At 41.4% G+C, this 20,356-nt stretch overlaps 1 protein-coding gene across 9 annotated transcripts in view; it reads right to left on the bottom strand.

The window, feature by feature from the left end:
* The window catches only part of htt (huntingtin), a 244,085-nt gene that overhangs the window by 216,890 nt on the left and 6,839 nt on the right, over positions 1–20,356 (bottom strand). For 5 of the 9 annotated variants that reach the window (XM_060834685.1, XM_060834714.1, XM_060834704.1 and 2 more), the window contains exons 2-4: positions 7,670–7,753; positions 1,994–2,114; positions 1,217–1,279 (exon numbers count right to left, since the gene is read on the bottom strand). In XM_060834685.1, the coding sequence (XP_060690668.1) occupies positions 1,217–1,279; positions 1,994–2,114; positions 7,670–7,753 (268 nt within the window). The remainder of the gene's footprint in view (positions 1–1,216; positions 1,280–1,993; positions 2,115–7,669; positions 7,754–20,356) is intronic. The other 4 variants (XM_060834695.1, XM_060834748.1, XM_060834756.1 and 1 more) reach the window with 1 other exon arrangement.

The following is a 20,356-nucleotide window of genomic DNA, read 5'->3' as shown; positions in this document are numbered from 1 at the left end:
GGTACAGGCTTGGAGGGCCGAAGGGCTGTAAATTTTCTTTGTTCAATCATTTTGACTCAGTCCCTGACAAGTCCCTACACTCAAACATCACCTCTAATATTTACAGCTAGGCATTAGGGCAAATGCTATCATGTCCGATAGTAATATCAGATAGGACTAAGTCAAATCGTGGAATATTGATTAATAGAAACAAACTATACTTGAACATAGTATTTCACCGGAACACGAGGTTACAGATTTGGTTTTAATAATCAAACAAAAATCTTTAAAAAAGAAAAACCAAGCTGTGTAAATAAAACAGTTCTAAAGGTTTTAAAAACACACTGCATTTTATAGTTAACCCAAATCCAGAGAAATTTCCTTTCCCTATCAGAATGGTGGTTTGACTTTACTTCTTCTCGGTGCCTGTCCTGTGAGCTGCAATGTTTATTCCCTGACAAACAATTCAGCTTAGACTGCCTCAGACTTGTCATGATCAATGCATGTTTCTAACCAAATTCTCCTGGTCAGGAAGTTTACACAAACTGAAACCCTTAACTGCCCTCAACAATGACGTTTTCTAAAAAAGACTACATTTGCATTTGACCCCATTCAGACCACGTTCAAACTGCTGCCAAAAGGCTTTTTTCCATCCACCCATCCCCCTCTGCCTCCTCCCCAACCCCCAAGAAAAATACTCTGATAAGCTAATGGCTTAAAATGTTTTCTCTCACACTACAAACTGACACAATGTAAACATGCCAGAATTCTTGCCAACCTGCTCTCTGACACACACACTGATTTTAAAATCACAACTGCATAAAAACTAGCCAATTAATTCGCAAACCTTTTTCACAAAATTAAAACCAACACCTATATGCCACCAGGTTAAAATCCACTTTTAAAAAATTAACAAATATAAATCACATACCTTTCATCACACACAGTCTGCAACACTTAATTTGAACTTAATGCTTACACTAACTAAAAGCCAATACTTATCTTTAAAATAAACACGCAAGAAATTTTTAGAGCTGACCAACACAATGACTGATGCACTACCTAATGATTAAAATTTGACTACACATTCCATTCCCAAAAACTATCTTTGCGAAGCTGGACTTAAAAAACAGCCCATGGACAATATGTTACAGTAAACTCACCAACAAAACCTTGGTTGCATATAATTACTACTTCGATTCATTTACAGGAAACATTTCTCTAAACTGTTACTTACCTTTTTAATTTCTTTATACAATTCCAGTTGTAATCGAGGCAAATTTGAGTCAGTTAAGGCCTGCTAAAACAGAAAGTGTCATGAATATATATTTCAATAGTTTCCACTTAGCATAATTTTGCACTGCAGGAAACAAATTCCAACATCTTGCTCCACCCAGTGCCCCCAGTGCCTTTAAATATGTCTCTTTTCTAATATCTACCCAATTTATTTGTCCCAGAATTTTCTTAGCCTTTTACAAACATCTAACTTGGAGTCAAAATTATGTAATCATAAGGCAACTTTTTCTTTTAGTTTCTGCAATGGTGAGAGACAAAACACCCTGACCATGTATCTCCATCGTCAATTTCAATTTCAAAAAAAGGATGCACTGTACTGGATGATACCCGCTGCGGTAAGTGTCAGTGTAAACTGACTAATCATCCTGCTACTTGATGCAATACGTAGGTTCTAAAAGCAGACTATAAGCTTGCCAATAAACATGACAAACTATTCATTTTCTTATTACTGGACACAAGCAATGCAGTTTCAAAGCAGTGGGTAGATTTGCTAAAATCTTAGTTGATAAACCTCCAAACTGTTATTCCTTGGACTATTTTTGATGGGAAACACAGCTTAGCTCAGAGATGGTCAGTGCTGTGAACTCTGATTTCTCTTACTCACTCCCCTTCCTTGTGCAAGTCCAGGAAACAATCCAATTCATGTTGAAATCTGCTGCTTGACAGGGACTAACTATTGGGATGCTCAAGTAGAAGAGATGTCTAAGAAGTAACTTACCTTAATAATCTTATTTAAGCATTCATCTGCTACCATCCGGACATCCGACTCTGCGTCATCACAACACAACAAAAACATTTCCATAGCAATCCCCAATAACTTCTGAAATTCTGGTGAGTTTCTGAAAAAAAAATGCAAATAAGTATTGTTGGATGAAAAGGCTGGCATTTGTCCATAAATTCAGCACGATTAGAGCTGCTCTCTAGTCATAAAAGAATTATTTTCTCATCTGCTAAGTTCCTTAAACAGAATGAAATACAATAAGACATAGCATGCTAATGCCAGCAAACAAACTTTGACACCGATTAACTTTGAATAAGGAGAGATTATGATAGACCATGCTTGAGGGAGGTTTAAGAACTGTCTGAGAAGATTAAAAAGGAAATGGAAAAATGAAAACAGATCAGCGATAGAATTCCAGAGCATAGAACATGAGAAGCTGAAGTGAAACAAAATAAATTTGGGGAAGCATAATTAGTCAGAATTGGAGGTACACAGGATTCTTTGCTTGTTGTAAAGCTAGGAGAGGTTATAGCATTAAGGAAGGAGGCATTAAGAATGTTCACATTGACCTATGTTTGACAAAGTCTCAATGAACACCACAGTTCTCAAGTGATGCTACTCAGATTTGAAAAATTTTGCTGCTTTTGCACAAGCAGGAATATTACAACATCAGAGCTGAAAATGTGTTGCTGGAAAAGCGCAGCAGGTCAGGCAGCATCCAAGGAACAGGAGATTCGACGTTTCGGGCATAAGCCCTTCTTCAGGCTTATGCGCGAAACATCGAATCACCTGTTCCTTGGATGCTGCCTGACCTGCTGCGCTTTTCCAGCAACACATTTTCAGCTCTGATCTCCAGCATCTGCAGACCTCACTTTCTCCTCGAAGATATTACAACACACATTCAACATATCACTGAACTGTAAAAATACAGCTCTATCGCTTGAAGATCATGAACTGCAACTGTAGCGTTTTCTAAACTCATTGCCATATCCCAATTTCATGTTGTCTGCAAATTGCAACATCTTATTCTGAATCCAGAGTCTCAAGCCTAAATATACAATAAATTGAGAATGGCAGTGTCAGCCATTCCTGTCAGCACTGAACCCTGTGAAGCACCCCTATCCACCTTTTGCTAGCCTGAATACTTAGCCACTGAATGTTGTGCCTCGTAAAAGAATCAAGAATAAGGGGCTACAGATTTAACACAACTGACAAAAGCGCCAAATGTGATGTTAAAAGACTATTTTGCTCTTGAACATGTTCCCTGGAATACACTGACTCAAGAGAGTACTGATGATTATCTAAATAGAAATAAATCAGCTAAGATACAGGGAAAAGGCCAGAGGATAGTACTAAGTTATAAAACTTTTTTGGAGAGTCACTGCAGACATTATGGCTGAATGGTCTCCTTCTGCACTTTTGTGACTGTTTTTTTTTGGCCAAGTTGCTACTCATTCTGCTATCTAGTAAGAAATGAGGTCTGCAGATGCTAGAGATCACAGCTGAAAATGTGTTGCTGGTCAAAGCACAGCAGGCCAGGCAGCATCTCAGGAATAGGGAATTCGACGTTTCGAGCATAAGCCCTTCATCAGGAATGCTACTCATTCTGCTATCACCAAACTCCATTTGCTCTCATCTTAGTAAACAGTAATATCTGAAAACTCAAATGTTATTTCTTCAAATAATTCAGTAGCATTAATCAAATGGTTTCCCTTTTGGAATCTGTGATGATATCATAGAACATAAGGCAGTTGCAGGCAGTGCATTCTGTGCCCCTATTACTGAGTAAAGAAACTATGTCTGACATCTGTCCTGTATCTCTCACCCTTCAATTTGAAGTTATGTCCCCTCATGCTAGCCATCACCATCCTCAGAAAAAGGCTCTGTCCACCCAGTTGAACCTGGTGATCATCTTATATGTCTCAATTAAATCACCTCTCAACCTCCTGCTCTCTAATGAAAACAGTCTCAAGTCCCTCAATCTTTGGTTGTAAGAACTTCCCTCCATACCAGGCAACATCCGAGTAAATCTCTGAACTCTTTCCAATGCTTTCACATCCTTCCTATAATGCGGTGACCAGAACCGTGTACAATACTCCAAGTGCGGCCGCACCAGAGTCTTGTACAACTGCAGCATGATCTCATGGTTCCGAAACTCTATCCCTCTGCTAATAAAAGCTAACACACAGTATCCTTCTTCACAACTATATCAACCTGGGTGGCAACTTTCAGGGATCTATGTACATGGACACCAAGATATTTCTGCTCATCTACACGACCAAGAAACTTACCATTAGCCTAGTACTCTACATTCCTGTTACTCCTTCCAAAGTGAATCGCCTCACTTTTCCCCATTAAACTCCATTTGCCACTTCTCAGCCCAGCTCTGCAGCTTATCTATGTCCCTCTGTAACCTACAACATCCTTTGGCACTATCCACAACTCTACCGACCTTCGTGTCATCTGCAAATTTACTAACTCTTCCTATGCCCTCATGCAGGTAATTTATAAAAATGATAAACAGCAGTGGACCCAAAAAAGATCCTTGCAGTACCCCACTAGTAACTGAACTTTAAGATGAACATTTCCCATCAACTACCACCCTGTCTTCTTTCAGCTCGTCAATTTCAGATCCAAACTGTTAAAACACCCTCAATCCCATGCTTCCATTTTTTGTGCAGTAGCATACCATGGGGAACCTGATCAAACACCTCACTGAAATCCATATACACATCAACCACTTTACCCTCACTCACCTGTTTGGTCACCTTTTCAAAGAACTCAAGACAGTTTGGACGCACAACATACCCTTCACAAAATCTTGTTGACTATCCTGATCTCATAACTTTTTCCAACACTTTATCAACAACCGAAGTAAGGCTCACTGTTCTATAATTACCAAGGTTGTCTCTAGTACCTTTCTTGAACATGGGAACAACATTTGCTATCCTTCAGTCTTCTGGCACTATTCCTGTAGACAATGCCAACATAAAGATCAAAGGCTCAGCAATCTCCTCCCTGGCTTCTCAGAGAATCATAGCATCAATCCCATCTGGCCCACTTTCCAGAATTTCTAACACCTCTTCCTTGTGAACCTCTATCCCATCTCGTCTCGTAACTGTTTCTCAGTATTCTCCTCAACATTGTCTTTTTCCACTGCGAATACAGATGAAAAATATTCATTTAGCACTTCCCCATCTCCTCTGATTCTGCACACAACTTCCCACTACTGTCCTCAATTGGCCTTATTCTTACACCAGTCATTCTTTTATCCCTTATATACCTATAAAAAGTTTAAGTATTTTTCCTAATCCTATCCACCAGTAACATCTCAAGTCCCCTCCTCACTCCTCTTAGCTTTCTGTTTAGGTCTCTCCTGGCTACCTTGTAACTCAAGCACCCTAACTGAACTTTCACATCTCATCTTAACATAAGCCTCGTTTTTTTTCTCTTGGCAAGAGATTCAACTTCCTCAGTAAACCAAAGCTCCCACACTCGACAACTTCCTCCCTGTCTGACAGGTGCATACTTATCAAGGACACACATTAGCTGTTCCTTTAAAAAATTCCAAATTTCTATTTGCCCATTCCCTGCAGTTTCCATCCCCATCCTAAATCTTGTTTGATCGCATCGTAATTGCCTTTCCCCTAGCTGTAGCTCTTGCCCTCAGGTGTTTACCTGTCCCTTTCCATCGCTAAAGTAAATATAACTGAACTGTGGTCATTATCACCAAAGTGCTCACCTACCTTCAAATCCAGTCCCTGGCCGGACTCGTTACAAATCTAACGTGGCCCGCCCCTTCTTGGCCTGTCTACACACCGTCAGGAAACCCTCCTGCACACACTGGACAAAAACTGACCCATCTAAAGTACCTGAACTATATTATTCCCAGTCAATATTTGGAAAGTTAAAGGCCCCCATAACAACTATCCTGTCACTCTGTCTCCTACCGAGAATCATCTTTGCTATCCTTTCCTCTACACCTCTGGAATTATTCAGAGACCTATAGAAGACTCCCAACAGGGTGACATCTCCTTTCCTGTTTCTAACCTCAGCCCGTACTACCTTAGTTCATATGAAATATCATTTTCAATATACAGTTGTGCTGAGATATTAAGCAAAGGTATTAAGGATACAAGCCAAAGGCAGGTATATGGAATTAGGCCACAATCAGCCATCATCTCACTGAAAAGCAGAACAAGCTCGAAGGGCTTAATGTCCTACCCTGTGTCTATGTACTGTTCAAACATTAAACAAGTGACTGATGCAAAAATAACTGGGTAAATGCTCCTTGGATTTAATCATCATTTTTAATTAACATTAGCTGCCATCAGTCCTCTATTACAGAGCCTCTACTGCATCTTCCTTCAATTTTTCTTTTCATTCATGCATGTCATCTCACTTGCAATGCCACATTTGTTGCCTATGAATTAGCCTTCAAACAAATGGTTTGCTAGGTAAGTGGCAACCATATCGCTGCAGATCTAGAGTCTGATGTAGACCAGACTGAATTAGGACAGCATATTGTCTTCCCTAAATATATTTCGCTAAAAGTGAATCAAATGGCTTTTTATGACAATCAACAGTGTCATGATTAAAACGAGCTTGTAAATTCAGGTTTTTATTGAATTCAAATTTAATCACCTGCCCGACAAGATTCGAACCTGTGACCCCATAAAATTAGCCTGGGCCTCAAGATTGCTGATGACATTACCAATATGCCACCATTGCCAACTGGAAGTTATATAATCCAGTCTGTTTGGATTATATAATATATTACATATAACTGCTCCTATGTCTTTGTGATATTTTATAATAATGTCACATTCATATTGCTGGCCTCTGTGGTAAATGCTAAGGGTAAATAATTAGTCAATATTTTGGTGATTTTGTTATTATCTGAGAGTTTATCCTGCAAGCCTCTTAATAGCCAGGTTCCTAGCCTCGGATTCATATTTTCGCTTGCAGAATAGTACATTTGTTTTTATAGTACACTTATTTTATTTCATACTTCATAATGTTTTTAAACTTATTTCTGTTTCACCACCTATTTTGATAATTAGTTTATGTCAATATCTTTCTGCTCAACCGATTCCCCTTTCATTCTGTTCATTTGTTTGTGTTCATTCAGGGATGATAGCACCATTGACTAGGCCAAAGCTTGCTGCACATCACTAATTGCCCAGAGGGCAATTACAAGTCAACCACATTGCTGTGGGTCTGCAGTCACATTTAGGCATTTCCTTCCTTAAAAGGATATGAACCAGATGGGCTTTTCCAATAATTGACAATGGATTCATTGGCCATCATTAGATTCTCAATTCTAGAGAACCTTTTTAAAAAGTACAAATTCAATATCTACCACCTGCCATGGAGGATTTGAACCAGGATCCTCCAAATATTACCTGGGTCTCTGCATTAATAGCCCAGTGATAATACCACCAGGCCCCTGCAATAATATCCATGGTATCTCCTTTTTGATTGCTTTTTTCTAAGGAAATCCAGACTCTACTGATCTCAAAGGATTAGGAGATTTATTTGGAGATTCACACAACAATACTGTTAATTCAATTCAGTGGGTCATTTCAAAAGTCACTTTCATCCCATTTGAAAAGTGCAAATGAGTAACTCATGAGCAGAAATTCAACAGATGTTAAAATGCAACTAATTTACCTAAGAGACTGCGCCACAATGTTTTCACATATAGTTAGGCAATGAGTTACACGGTCTTTCTTCGTTGTGGCAGATTCTTTCTTCCTAGAGAAAAGAGAATGAGAACAACAATTAACCACCTCCGATCAATGCATATTTGGAAAAGGAGCAGAATTATACCCCTTTCCAAAGGAAGATATTGCAAAAGAGAGGAAAAAAAATCACAGACCAGTAATCCTTACGTGACGTTTTCACAGGCACAACAAACAACTCAGTGTATTGCTTAGAGGATCACGGAATGGTGTGACCAAAAATCATTTGGTCCATTGGCTCTGTCCTACAGCTCTTTCAAAAGAGTTACAACAATCAGTCTCAATTCCCAACTCTTTCCTGGAATTTAACTCCCCTTTAAGTATTTACAAATTCCCCTCAATTCAGAAAACTTTCCATCTTTTCCATTCAGATTTCTAGTATTCATTTATTCTGATTACCAATTTGATGTGCAATGCAGGAGTCGGTGCCTGAAGCTGAAACCACGTCAACATTTAAATGTAGGTTAGGCAAGTATTCAAAGGAAAGCATGTTTACATATCTATTTAAGTGAACATACTCTGCACCTGGATTAAAACTGATCTTGTAGAGATAAACAAATGGTCAGCCAAACAGATTACGTAGAAATTGTGACATGAAACTCATGACCTGATTTGCTTGCTCAAACTCGCTGTTCAAAGACACATACAAGATGTTGCTATTGAAATATTGTCTAAATCAGTGGGCAAAGTCCAGAACAAGAAGGCATATCTTAAAATCAGAGCTAGGAGGGGTGTCAGGAAGCAACTATTCACAAAATGTTCACTCCACAAGACTCCCCCATCCTACAACCAGCCCACCCAATGACAGTTTCCTCAAAAACATGCAGATCAAATGTAAACCTAATGGACAGTGGGGGCTCATTACCAACTTTTCAAGGGCAATCACAAATTGGCAATAATGCTGGCCTTGCCAGTGGCACTTCTACTCCAAAAATGAATGGAAAGGTGTAGCAGAACAGACTGGGGTGGCTAAATTATCTCAACCTGAACCTGGATAGATAGACGCAGGTTGATTCCAGCAGTTAAGAAGTTAGAAAAAGAGGCTTCAAACAGAACACTAAACAAAACTCTACACTCAGACTTGGAAAGCTGCACAAGTTTTTGCGATGTCAATGGTAGAGGTAGAAAACTTTGAACATTGAAAATTGAAGATTCAATTGGATAGGTGAATGAAAGAAACGAGAATTTAAAAAAAGGATACAATAACAAAATGAGAATATCAGGCAAGCAATATTGTTTACATGGAAGGTACATATAGACACTTAGTAGGGACGACACGTGGCAAGATGGGAAGCTGTGCTAATTGAACTGATTGTTTGGAGGACTAGGTTTTTGACTTTTGGCTATTCATGTCCCTAACAATGAAAGTGACGAGGGCTGCTTTTTTTTGGCCCTTTGATGGGCTCCCTCCTATACTGACCTCCCTCTCCCACCTCTCCCCTAATAAGCAGACGTGTGCCTGCACACACAGCAACTGGATTCGAGAATTCATCAATATTGCATGTTGGCGCTTCAAAAAGATTGGATCACAGCATCATCCAGCTGTGTTTTTATTTTACTTTGCTGTCTTACTTTCTTCTCTATAGGTCACCTATTTGGTGACATGCACAACAGAACTTGATTAGCCTCCAGTACCTTGAAAAGAAAAAGAGGCTTTACTTCAGGTGGAAAAATCAATAGCAAGTGGAAGCAGAGTGCTCGTTTATATGGGGTGTCACTGTTATTATGCTCAATCCCTCTCACATGTCCGTGTGCGCACACACTCACAATAACAAATAAGCAAGGAACACTGGATAACATTTGAACCCAAAAACATTTTCTCTGCTGCCTCAGTGAGATCATTGAACAATCAACGCTTTGGCAACCAAGTCTCAGTGACAGATTATTTATTGCTAATTTCAAAGCCTTGGATAATTTACTAGGTAAGCAAATGGGCAGCAAATTCATCACAGCATGAGAGGTATTCAGAGTCCTAGCCAGTATTTATTCCCATAACCAAAAACTTGAAAACAAACACCACTGCAGTCCTTAGAAACTTCAGGAGCACAAATTAGCTGTCGTGTTTCCAAGCTTTCAACAGTGAATGCATCTAATGTACCTAATTGGTGATATTTTTAAGAGTACAATTGTAAAGGCAGTGGAGGAGCAGAGGGACTAAGATGTGCATGTACATCAAAAATGATAGGACAGGTTGAGGGAGCAATTAACAAAGCATTAAAAACATCCATATCCCACCAGAAGGTGGAAATTCTGCAGTGAACAACTTTTCTCCTTATTCTCCAAAGTCTGTTCATCATCAGCAAGGCTTTAGTTGGGTGTATTATTGGGTGAATACACTCCAATTGCAGAGATGAGACTAGTTCGATCATCACTCAAGATTGTTGAAACCATCCAGAATAAGACAAATGGCTCGTCCACTGAGGCAATATTGGCAGAGCTCAAAAATAAGACGGGTGCAAGGACTCTGATAGGTTTATACAACAATAAATAGCTCTCCAATAGCCACTGAGACATTGAGAAACAAATATGGATGTAGATTATTGAAAGATGTGTGAAAAAAAAAAATGAGAATTGACAATGGCCACGATCACCAACACTAGTTTTCAATTCCAGAAATTCCCTGGGGTGGGAGAGTCCAGAACGAGAAGACATAGGTTTAAGTGTTGCCATATTGAGTGACTTAAACTTCCCCAATATTGACTGGGACTCCCTCACAACAAGAGGCTTAGATGGGGCAGAATTTGTTAAGTGCATCCAAGGGGGTTTCTGGAAACAGTAGGTGGATAGAAAAAGGGCCATACTCTAAATATATTGACTAAGGAGCCTGGCTAGGTGACTGATCTTTCAGTGGGAGAGCATTTCAGAAAAAATGATCACAACTCCTTAAGTTTTACAATAGCTATGAATAAGGATACGTGAGGACCTGACAGGAAGGTACCAAATTTGGGGGGAACAAATTACACAAGTAGGAACGAGGAACTGTTAATTGGGAAGAACTACTATCGGGTAAGTCCACATTTAACATGGGGGAGCTGTTTAAAGAGCTAATCAGAGTTCAGGTATCGTCCCACCTGCCAGCCTCCGGTCCCATATCCCTCCAAACCCTTCCTATTCATATACCCATCCAAATGCCTCTTAAATGTTGCAATTGTACTAACCTCCACCACATCCTCTGGCAGCTCATTCCATACACGTACCACCCTCTGCGTGAAAAAGTTGCCCCTTAGGTCTCTTTTATATCTTCCCCCTCTCACCCTAAACCTATGTCCTCCAGTTCTGGACCCCCTGACCCCAGGGAAAAGACTTTCTCTATTTATCCTATCCATGCCCCTCATAACTTTGTAATCCTCTATAAGATCACCCCTCAGCCTCCGACGCTCCAGGGAAAACAGTCCGAGCTTGTTCAGCCTCTTCCTGCAGCTCAGATCCTCCAACCTTGGCAACATCCTTGTAATCTTTTCTGAACCCTTTCAAGTTTCACAACATCTTTCCAATAGGAAGGAGACCAGGATTGCACGCAATATTCCAACAGTGGCCTAACCAATGTCCTGTACTGCCGCAATATGACCTCCCAACTCCTGTACTCAATATACCGACCAATAAAAGAAAACATACCAAACACCTTCACTATCCTACCTACCTGCAACTCCACTTTCAAGGAGCTATGAACCTGTACTCCAAGGTCTCTTTGTTCAGCAACACTTCCTAGGACCTTACCATTAACTGTATAAGTCCTGCTAAGATTTGCTTTCTCAAAATGTAGCACCTCGCATTTATCTGAATAAAACTCCATCTGCCATTTCAGCCCAATAGCCCATCCATCTGGTCCAGATCCTGGTGTAATCAGAGGTAACCCTCTTTGTTGTCCATTACACCTCCAATTTTGGTGTCATCTGCAAACTTACTAACTATACCGCTTATGCTCACATCCAAATCATTTATGTAAATGACAAAGAGTAGAGGGCCCAGCACCAATCCTTGTGGCACTCCACTGGTCACAGGCTCCAGTCTGAAAAACAACCCTCCACCACCACCCTCTGTCTTCTACCTTTGAGCCAGGTCTGTATCCAAATGGCTAGTTCTCCCTGTATTCCATGAGATCTAACCTTGCCAATTAGTCTCCCATGGGGAACCTTGTCAAACATCTTACTGAAGTCCATATAGATCACACCTGTTGCTCTGCCCTCAAATCTCCCCCTCCTCTCTTGCCTCCCTCTCCATCCTTCCTGTAGCATTTGTATCCTGGAACATTAAGATGCCAGTCCTGCCCATCCCTGAGCCATGTTTCCATAATTGCTAGGATATCCCAGTCCCATGTTCCTAACTATGCCCTGAGTTCATCTGCCTTCCCTATTAGGCCCCTTGCATTGAAATAAATGCAGTTTAATTTATTAGCCTGACCTTGTCCCTGCCTGCCATGACTGTTTGACTCACTTCTGTCCTCAACTGTACCTGTCTCCGATCAATCTCTTTCCTCACTATCTCCCTGGGTCCCACCCCCCCCCAGATTACTAGTTTAAATCCTCCCAAGCAGCTTTAGCAAATTTCCCTGCAGGTATATTAGTCCCCTTCCAATTTAGGTGCAATCCATCCTTCTTGTACAGATCACTTCTACCCCAAAAGAGATTCCAAATGATCCAAAAATGTGAATCCTTCTCCCATACACCAGCTCCTCAGCCATACATTCATCTGCTCTATCCTCCTATTCCTGCCCTCACTAGCTCATGGTACTGGGAGTAATCCAGGTATTACTACTCTTGAGGACCTCCTTTTAAATTTCTGCCTAACTCTCTGTAATCTCCCTTTAGAGTCTCAACCTTTTTCCTTCCAATGTCATTGGTTCCAATGTGGACAATGATCTCCTGCTGGCCCCTCTCCCCCATGAGAACATTCTGCACCCTCTGATACATCCTTGATCCTGGCACCAGGGAAACAACACACCATTCTGCTTTTTCTCTGCTGGCCATAGAAACATCTGTCTGTACCTCTGACTACAGAATCCCCAAACACAGTTGATCTCTTGGAAGCCGACGTACCCCTTGTTGCATTAGAGCCAGTCTCAATACCAGAAACTTGGCTGTTCGTGCTACGTTCCCCTGAGAATCCATCAACCCCCTACATTTTCCAAAACAGCATACCTGTTTGAAATGGGTATATCCACAAAAGACTCCTGCCCTAGGTGCCGACCTCTCTCACCCTTCCTGGAGTTAACCCATCTACGTGACTGTATCTGAGACTTTCCCCTCTTCCTATAACTGCCATCCATCACATACTGTTGCAAATTCCTCATCGCTTCTATCTGTCTAAATGTACGGTTTAGGAAGCTTAAATTGGATAGGATCCTTGAGGAATTTAAAGAAAGCAGGAAAGAACTCAAGGAGAGAATTAGTAGAGGAAGAAGGGGCCACAAAATGACACTGGCACATAGGGTTAAACAGAATCTCAAGGTATTCTATAGATACATTAAAAACAAGTGGATAACTAAGGAGAAGGTAGAACCACATAAACAAAATAAAGGAAACTTGTGCTTGGAGGCAGTGGGTGTAAGTGACATATTAAATGAGTATTTTGTGTCAGTATTCATTCAGGATATGGAGGATAGTGAGATCTGTGGAGCATGTTAATATGCTAGGATTTTTGAGATGAAGGAGGAAGTGGTGTTGGGTCTTTTGAAAAGCATTAAAGGTGGATGTCCCCAGTGCCTGATGGTATCTACCTCAGGTCATTGAGAGAGGCAAGAGGGGAGACTGTTAGGCTCTCGACTAAATTTTGTGTGTCCTCATTAGCTACTGGAAGGATCCCATAGGACTGAATAGTAGCTAATGTCCTTGTGTTCAAGATGGAAAATATGGATCTTTCAGGAAACTATAGAGCTGTGAATCTCACATCGGTGGTTGGGAAGCTATTCGAAAAAATCTTAGGGATAGAATTTATGCTCATTTGGAAAAACATGGCCGGTCATATCTTAGTAACTTCACTGCATTTTTTTTTGAGGTGGTGACAAAATCTACATAGATTTTAGAAAGGCTTTTGACAAGGTATCTTATGGTCAGCTCATCCAGAAGATTAAGATGCATGAGATTAGAGGTAACTTGCCATCATTGATTCAGAATTGGCTTACCCAAAGCAGACAGAGGGTAGTAGTAGAAAGGCGTTTTTCAGACTAGTGGTGTTCCACAGGGATCCACACTGGGACCTCTGATGTTTATAACGATACAAAAATGAGTGGGTTTGTGGATGGTGTAGAAGGTTGTCAAAGGATACAGTGGGATATAGATTAATTGCAAATATGGGCAGAGAAATGGCAAATGGAGTTTAATCCAGATGAATGTGAGGTGTTGCACTTTGGGATATCAGATGTTAAAGAAATGTATTTACAGATAATGTCAGGACTCTGAACAGCATTGACGTTTAGAGGGATCTTGGGGTTCAAGTCCAGAGCTCCCTGAAGGTGGCCACAAAAGTAGATAGGGTAGTAAAAGACAGCATGTGACATGCTTGCCTTTATTAGTGGGAAAATGGAGTACAAGAATCAGAATGTCATGTTACAGCTTTATAAGACTTTGGTTAGGCTGCATTGATTGTATTGCAATCAATTCTCATCACCGCGTTATAGGAAGGATGTGGAGACTTTTAGAGAGGCAGAAGAGGTTTACCAGGATGTTGACAGAATTAGAGGGTATAAGCTATAAAGGAGGCTAGAAAAGCTTGGGTTGTTTTCTCTGGAGTGGCAGAAGCTGCTGGGAGACTTGATAGAAGTCTAAAATTATGAAATGGATAGATAGGGTTGATGGTCAGAATATTTGCCCATCAGGTTTGAACTGTCTAATATTGGGAATCACGCATTTTAAGTTGAGACAGTGAAGTTCAAAGGAGATGTGAAGGGCAGTTTTAAAAAAAGTGTCGTGCAGGCAGATTCGATCAGGGCACTTAAGGAACTTTTAGATAAGCACATGAATATGCAAGGAATGGAGGGATATTGATCAAGCGGCGAGAGTGCGGTGCTGGAAAAGCATAGCTGGTCAGACAGCAGGAGTAGGAGAATCAACGTTTTGGGCATAAGCCCTTCATCAGGAATGAGGTTTGTGGGTCGGGGCTGAGAGATAAATGGGAAGGGGTGGGTAGCTTGGAAAGCAATAGATGGATAAAGGTGAGGTAGAAGGTTATAGATCAGAGGGGGCAGTGATGGATGGGTCCAGAGGATGAGGCCGAGTTGGAGGCTTGGGACTAGGATAACGTGGGAGGAGAGGAAATGAGGAAGCTGTTGAAATCCACTTTTATCCCATGTGATTGCAGGGTCCCAAGGCAGAATATGAGGCTTTCCTCCTCCAGGTGCCGGGTGGTAATGGTTTGGCGAGGGAGGTGGCCCAGGAACTGCAGATCTTTAACAGAGCAGGAGGGGGAGTTGAAGTGTTCAGCCATGGGGCTGTGGGGTTGGTGGGTGTGGGTGCCCCAGATATGAAACAAACAATCTGCAAGAAGGCATCCTGTCTCTCTGATGTAGAGGAGACCACACCGGGTGCAACGCATGCAGTAGATGACATTGGGAGAGGTGCAGCTAAATTTCTGACAGATGTGGAAGGATCCTTTGGGGCCTTGGACGGAGATGAGGGGAGTGCTGTGGGCACAGATTTTGCACTTGTGGTGGCAGGAAAAGGTACGAGGAGTGGGGTGTGGGGATGTGAACCTGAAGAGGGAGACGCAGAGGGAATGGTCTTTTCGGAACGCTGATAGGGGTGGGGAAGGAAATCTCTCTGGTGGTGGGGTTCGTTTGGAGGTGGCGGAAGATGATGCATTGTATGCAGAGGCTGGTGAGGTGGAAGGTGAGGACCGGGGTGGAATCTGTCTTTGTTGCGTTGGAAGGGGTGGGGTTCAAAGGCAGTATGCATGAAATGGAGGTGCACTGGAGGGCATCAACCACCACGTGGGAAGGGAAGTTGCAATCACGGAAGGAGGAGGCCATCTGGGACTTTGAGGTGGAATTGGTCATCCTGTGAACAGATGCGGCAGAGGCAGAGGAATTGGGAATAAGGGATCGTGTTTTTACAGGAGATCGTGTAGTTGAGGTAGTTGCAGGATTGTACTATGTGCCTGCGGTTAGTCGGTCGCCAGAGACGGTGATGGAGGGGTCCAGGAAGGGGAGGGAGGTTGCCGAGATAGTCCAGAAATATTTGAGCTCGGGGTGGAAGATGCTGGTACAGATGATGGACTGCTCACCTTCCGCGTGGGAGCACGTGGTGTGTATGTGTGCGAGAGATGATGATGCCGGTGTTGGTGTAACCGCGGAAGGTGGACTGTTCCACATATCCGGCAGGCATAGCCGGGTCCCATGTGGGTGCCCATGGCTAGCTCTTTGGTTTGGAGGAAGTGGGAGGATTGGAAAGAGTTGTTGTTGTGGTGAGGACCAGTTCAACCAGGCGGATGAGGGTCAGTGGAAGGGTACTGGTTGGGACAGTGTGAGAGGAAGAAACGGAGGACTTGGAGACCTTCGTTGTAGTGGATCAATGTATACAGGGACTGGATGTCCATGGTGAAGATGAGACGTTGGGGGCTGGGGAAAACGAAAATCTTGCGAGGAGGTGAAGAGCATGGATGGTGTCACGAATATAGGTGGGAAGTTCCTGGACTAAGAGGGACAGGACGGTGTCGAGGTAGGAGGAGAGGAGTTCGGTGGGACAGGTGCAGGCTGAGACAATTGGTCGAGGGGGGCAGTCAGGAAGGAGGTAGAATCGAGCAATATGGGGTTCATGGACAATGAGGTTGGAGGCTGTGGATGGGACATCTCCAGAGGTGATGAGGTTGTGGATGGTCTGGGAGATGATGATTTGGTGATGGGATGTGAGGTTGTGATCAACAGGGCAATAGGGGGAACATGTCTGCAAGTTGGCACTTGAGATCTGGGTGGGGGGTGTGGTGAATGGACATCTACACTTCTGAAGTCAAGTCCCTTTTTTGTGCTCCTGAGTTCCTACTGACTTTGTAGTCTAAGGATTCACTCGAGCTCTCCAGTCTATACCTGTCATATGCTTCCTTTTTCTTAACTAAACCTCTCTCGTCATCCAGCATTCCCTACACCTAGCAGCCTTTCCGTGCACCCTAACAGGAATACACTGTTTCTGGACTCGTTATCTCATTTCTGGAAACTTCCCATTTTCCAGCCATCCCTTTACCTACAAACACCTGCCCCCAATCAGCTTTTGAAACTTCTTGCCTAATACCATCAAAATTGGCCTTTCTCCAACTTAGAACTTCAACTTTTAGATCTGGTCTATCCTTTTCCATCACTATTTTAAAACAAATAGAATTATGGTCGCTGGCCCCAAAGTGCTCCCTCACTGACACCTCAGTCACCTGTTCTGCCTTATTTCCCAAGAGTTGATCAAGTTTTGCACCTTCTCTACTAGGAACAAGTACAAACTGACTCAAAATTTTCTTCAACAAACTCCTCTCCATCTAAACCCTTAACACTATGGCAGCCCCAGTCTATGTTTAGAAAGTTAAAATCCCCTATCGTAACAACCCTATTTTTCTTACAGATAGTTGAGATCTCCTTACAAGTCTGTTTCTCAATTTCTGACTATTAGGGGGTCTACAATAAAATCCCAATAAAGGTGATCATTCCTTACTTATTTCTCAGTTCCACCAAATAAATTCCCTGGATGTATTTCCAGGAACATCATCCCTAAGTACAGCAGTAATACTATCCTTTATCAAAAATGCCTTTCCAAATAATTACTATTACAGCCATTGCCTATAAAAACTGAAATTACCAGATGAACCTATTATATTTGAGTTCATGGATAACAGCTCAAGGGAGTTCCACAAGCAGTACATGTGTTACATTTGCTTCAACCAAGAAAGTGAAATAAGCTCAGGTAATCCACAGTCAGTAATCACCAGCTTATTCAAGCAACAGAACACAATGCAATTGTCTGCAAGGTGACAAAAGTGCACTTCCACATTTTATAATGCAGTTTGTCATTTACTACGTGCTAGCTAGACGTACTTGCTTTGGAAGTTCTTATTTTATTCCAATTGACTGTATAATTTTGCTTTTCAGGACCAAAGATAGCAACACTACTAAACTTTCCCGAGCTAATAATTCATAATACAACTCTGTGTGAAGGTCCAATGAAGAGTAGCATTGGACTCAAGATATTAACCACTTTTTAGAACTGTATTCTAAAAGCAGCACCAATTAAGTAATTTAGATGTATTCCTCATGCCACAGATGCTGCCTGACTGAGTTTCTCCAGCACTTCAGTTTTATTTAATTGTGCTCTCTAGTCTATTTCTATTCATTTTCTTCTTGCCCCAGCCAGTCCTCCACTCAACCTCACTTTTTGGCGAGGGATCTTGGGATGGTTTACTACAGGCACACATTCAATAGTAACTTTCAGCGCGGAGGTGAATGAATACACTGGGGGAATGTTTGCATAGCTATGGAGAAACCTGGGCACAGGGGTAGGGGATGTTGGATTACTTCCATAAAGCCAAAACACACACAATGAGCAGAATGACCACCATTTGGCCTGAGATTAGTTCTGATGATCCAGAGATGCCACATCACGCCTCTCCGCACATTATATAAAAGGTAATAAACTTTACCTTATATAACGTTCTTTGGTAATGTAAAAAAAAATTGAGTCTTGTTGAAAGAAAACACTAGGTTTTTGACCTTAATCATCATCCCAGTGAGCGCAAAATGAAAAACTTCAACAAAATATCTTTATCGTCAATATTTATCCTTTTATCCTTCTACCTCTTTCTCACTCGTGTTGTTCCAGCCTCCCCTCCCCTTCAATACATCTGTACTATTCACCTCACCTAGTTTGTGCAATGACAAGTTCCATATTCTAACCACACTGAATGAAGAAGTTTCTCCTGAAGTCCATATTGCACTTACTAATCATTCCATTTGTATTTCATTATAAAATAAACATACAACATATTTGAAACAGAGAAAACTAGGTACAAATTAGTACTGCAATTAATGCCACAAAAGCCAAAGATTACACAGCTGAGCTGAGATCAGATTTCAATGTGCATTTTCATAAGATGATTAAATATAAAACACAAAAGTCAGTTATAATTTGCTGGGTAAATGTTGTCCAATTACAGAATTACATCTAAATAACTGGATTTCAGCACTTTCCCGGATCATATTAAAAGACAGCAGCATTGGCCAACAGCCAATTTAAGATTGTGGTGCTGGAGAAGCACAGCAGGTCAGGTAGCATCCGGGAGCAGGAGAGTCAAAGTTTCGACGTAAGCCGGCTCAGGCCCGAAACGTCAACTCTCCTGCTCCTTAGATACTGCCTGACCTGCTATGCTTTTCCAGCATCACACTATCAATTCTGATGTCCAGCATCTGCAGTCCTCACGTACGCCTCGCCAATTGGGCTTGTGGTGCAGCACACTTGCAAATACTGCAAGTGTGTGTGTGTGTGTGTGTGTGTGTGTGTGTGTGTGTGTGTGTGTGTGTGTGTGTGTGTGTGTGTGTGTATATATATATAAAAAATAAAAATAACAAACCTGCTTTCTGAAGACAGAACATTTCTATTTGAAACTCAAAAACAAAATTACAGCCATTCACTGGTACATTTCCCAGGGTGTTTCTCTGACAAACCAAAGTAAAACTGCCTGGTTTAATATTTAAACAAAGACTAGAAGTTAACTGTCAATAATCAGTCAGCACAATTCTCCATGGTAATCTCTCCAAACAGAATTTGCTTGCTGACCAATGTTTGGCTCCGACGTAGCATAAATGCTGTTTTCCCCCTTAAAACAGGTAAACTTGTATTCATCAGCACATCACAAGTGAAAAGCTTAAAACATGTTTCTTTCCATTCATATTCTAGTTATACACAGGGAAAGAGTGAGGACTGCAGATGCTGGAGAGTCAAGAGTCAAAAGTCAAAAGTCAAAAAGGTGGGGTGCTGGAAAAAGCACAGCAGATTAGGCAGCATCCGGGAGCAGAAGAGTCGATGTTTCAATATAAGACAGCTTATACCTGAAAAGTCGACTCTCCTGCTCCTTGGATACTGCCCGACGTGCTGTGCTTTTTCCAGCACCACACTTTTCAGCGCAAGTACAACCAAACTATGAAATTTAACAATATCTCTGACAATATGAAACTTAATAAAAGCCAAACAGCTCTTTTCAATACTGAACTCAATAAATGAGAACACAAGAAATAGCAGGATATTCAGTCACTAAAGTCATCTCTACCAGTCAATAAGATCATGGCTGATCCAAGTTGTGGCCTTAACTTCATTTCATAAATCAGAAATCTTGACTCCCTGGTTGATTAAAAATCTGTAAAGACTATGCCAGACATGAATCATTAAAACAAGTCATATTTACTTGAACCTAAAGTGAGCAAATGACTTCTTTACTGAAAGTGAGGAAATCAAAAGGGGGCAACATCCTCTGGTAAAATACCAAGTCACCGTCATTTTCTAGTTCCTCATTACTTCATAAACAGCACTCAAAATATCTGTGGATTTGCTCAATTCTCACCTTTAGGTCAGCAGGTTGTAGGATTGAAACAATACTTGAACACAAATCACATTTGTACTGCACCTTTAATGTTGCATAATAGCACTCTTGAAAT

The sequence above is a fragment of the Hemiscyllium ocellatum genome, chromosome 2 (assembly GCF_020745735.1).
Source record: "Hemiscyllium ocellatum isolate sHemOce1 chromosome 2, sHemOce1.pat.X.cur, whole genome shotgun sequence".
NCBI classification, from domain to species: domain Eukaryota; kingdom Metazoa; phylum Chordata; class Chondrichthyes; order Orectolobiformes; family Hemiscylliidae; genus Hemiscyllium; species Hemiscyllium ocellatum.
Note: the sequence above shows the minus strand (reverse complement) of the source record. Positions and strands in the feature narration are given on the sequence as shown.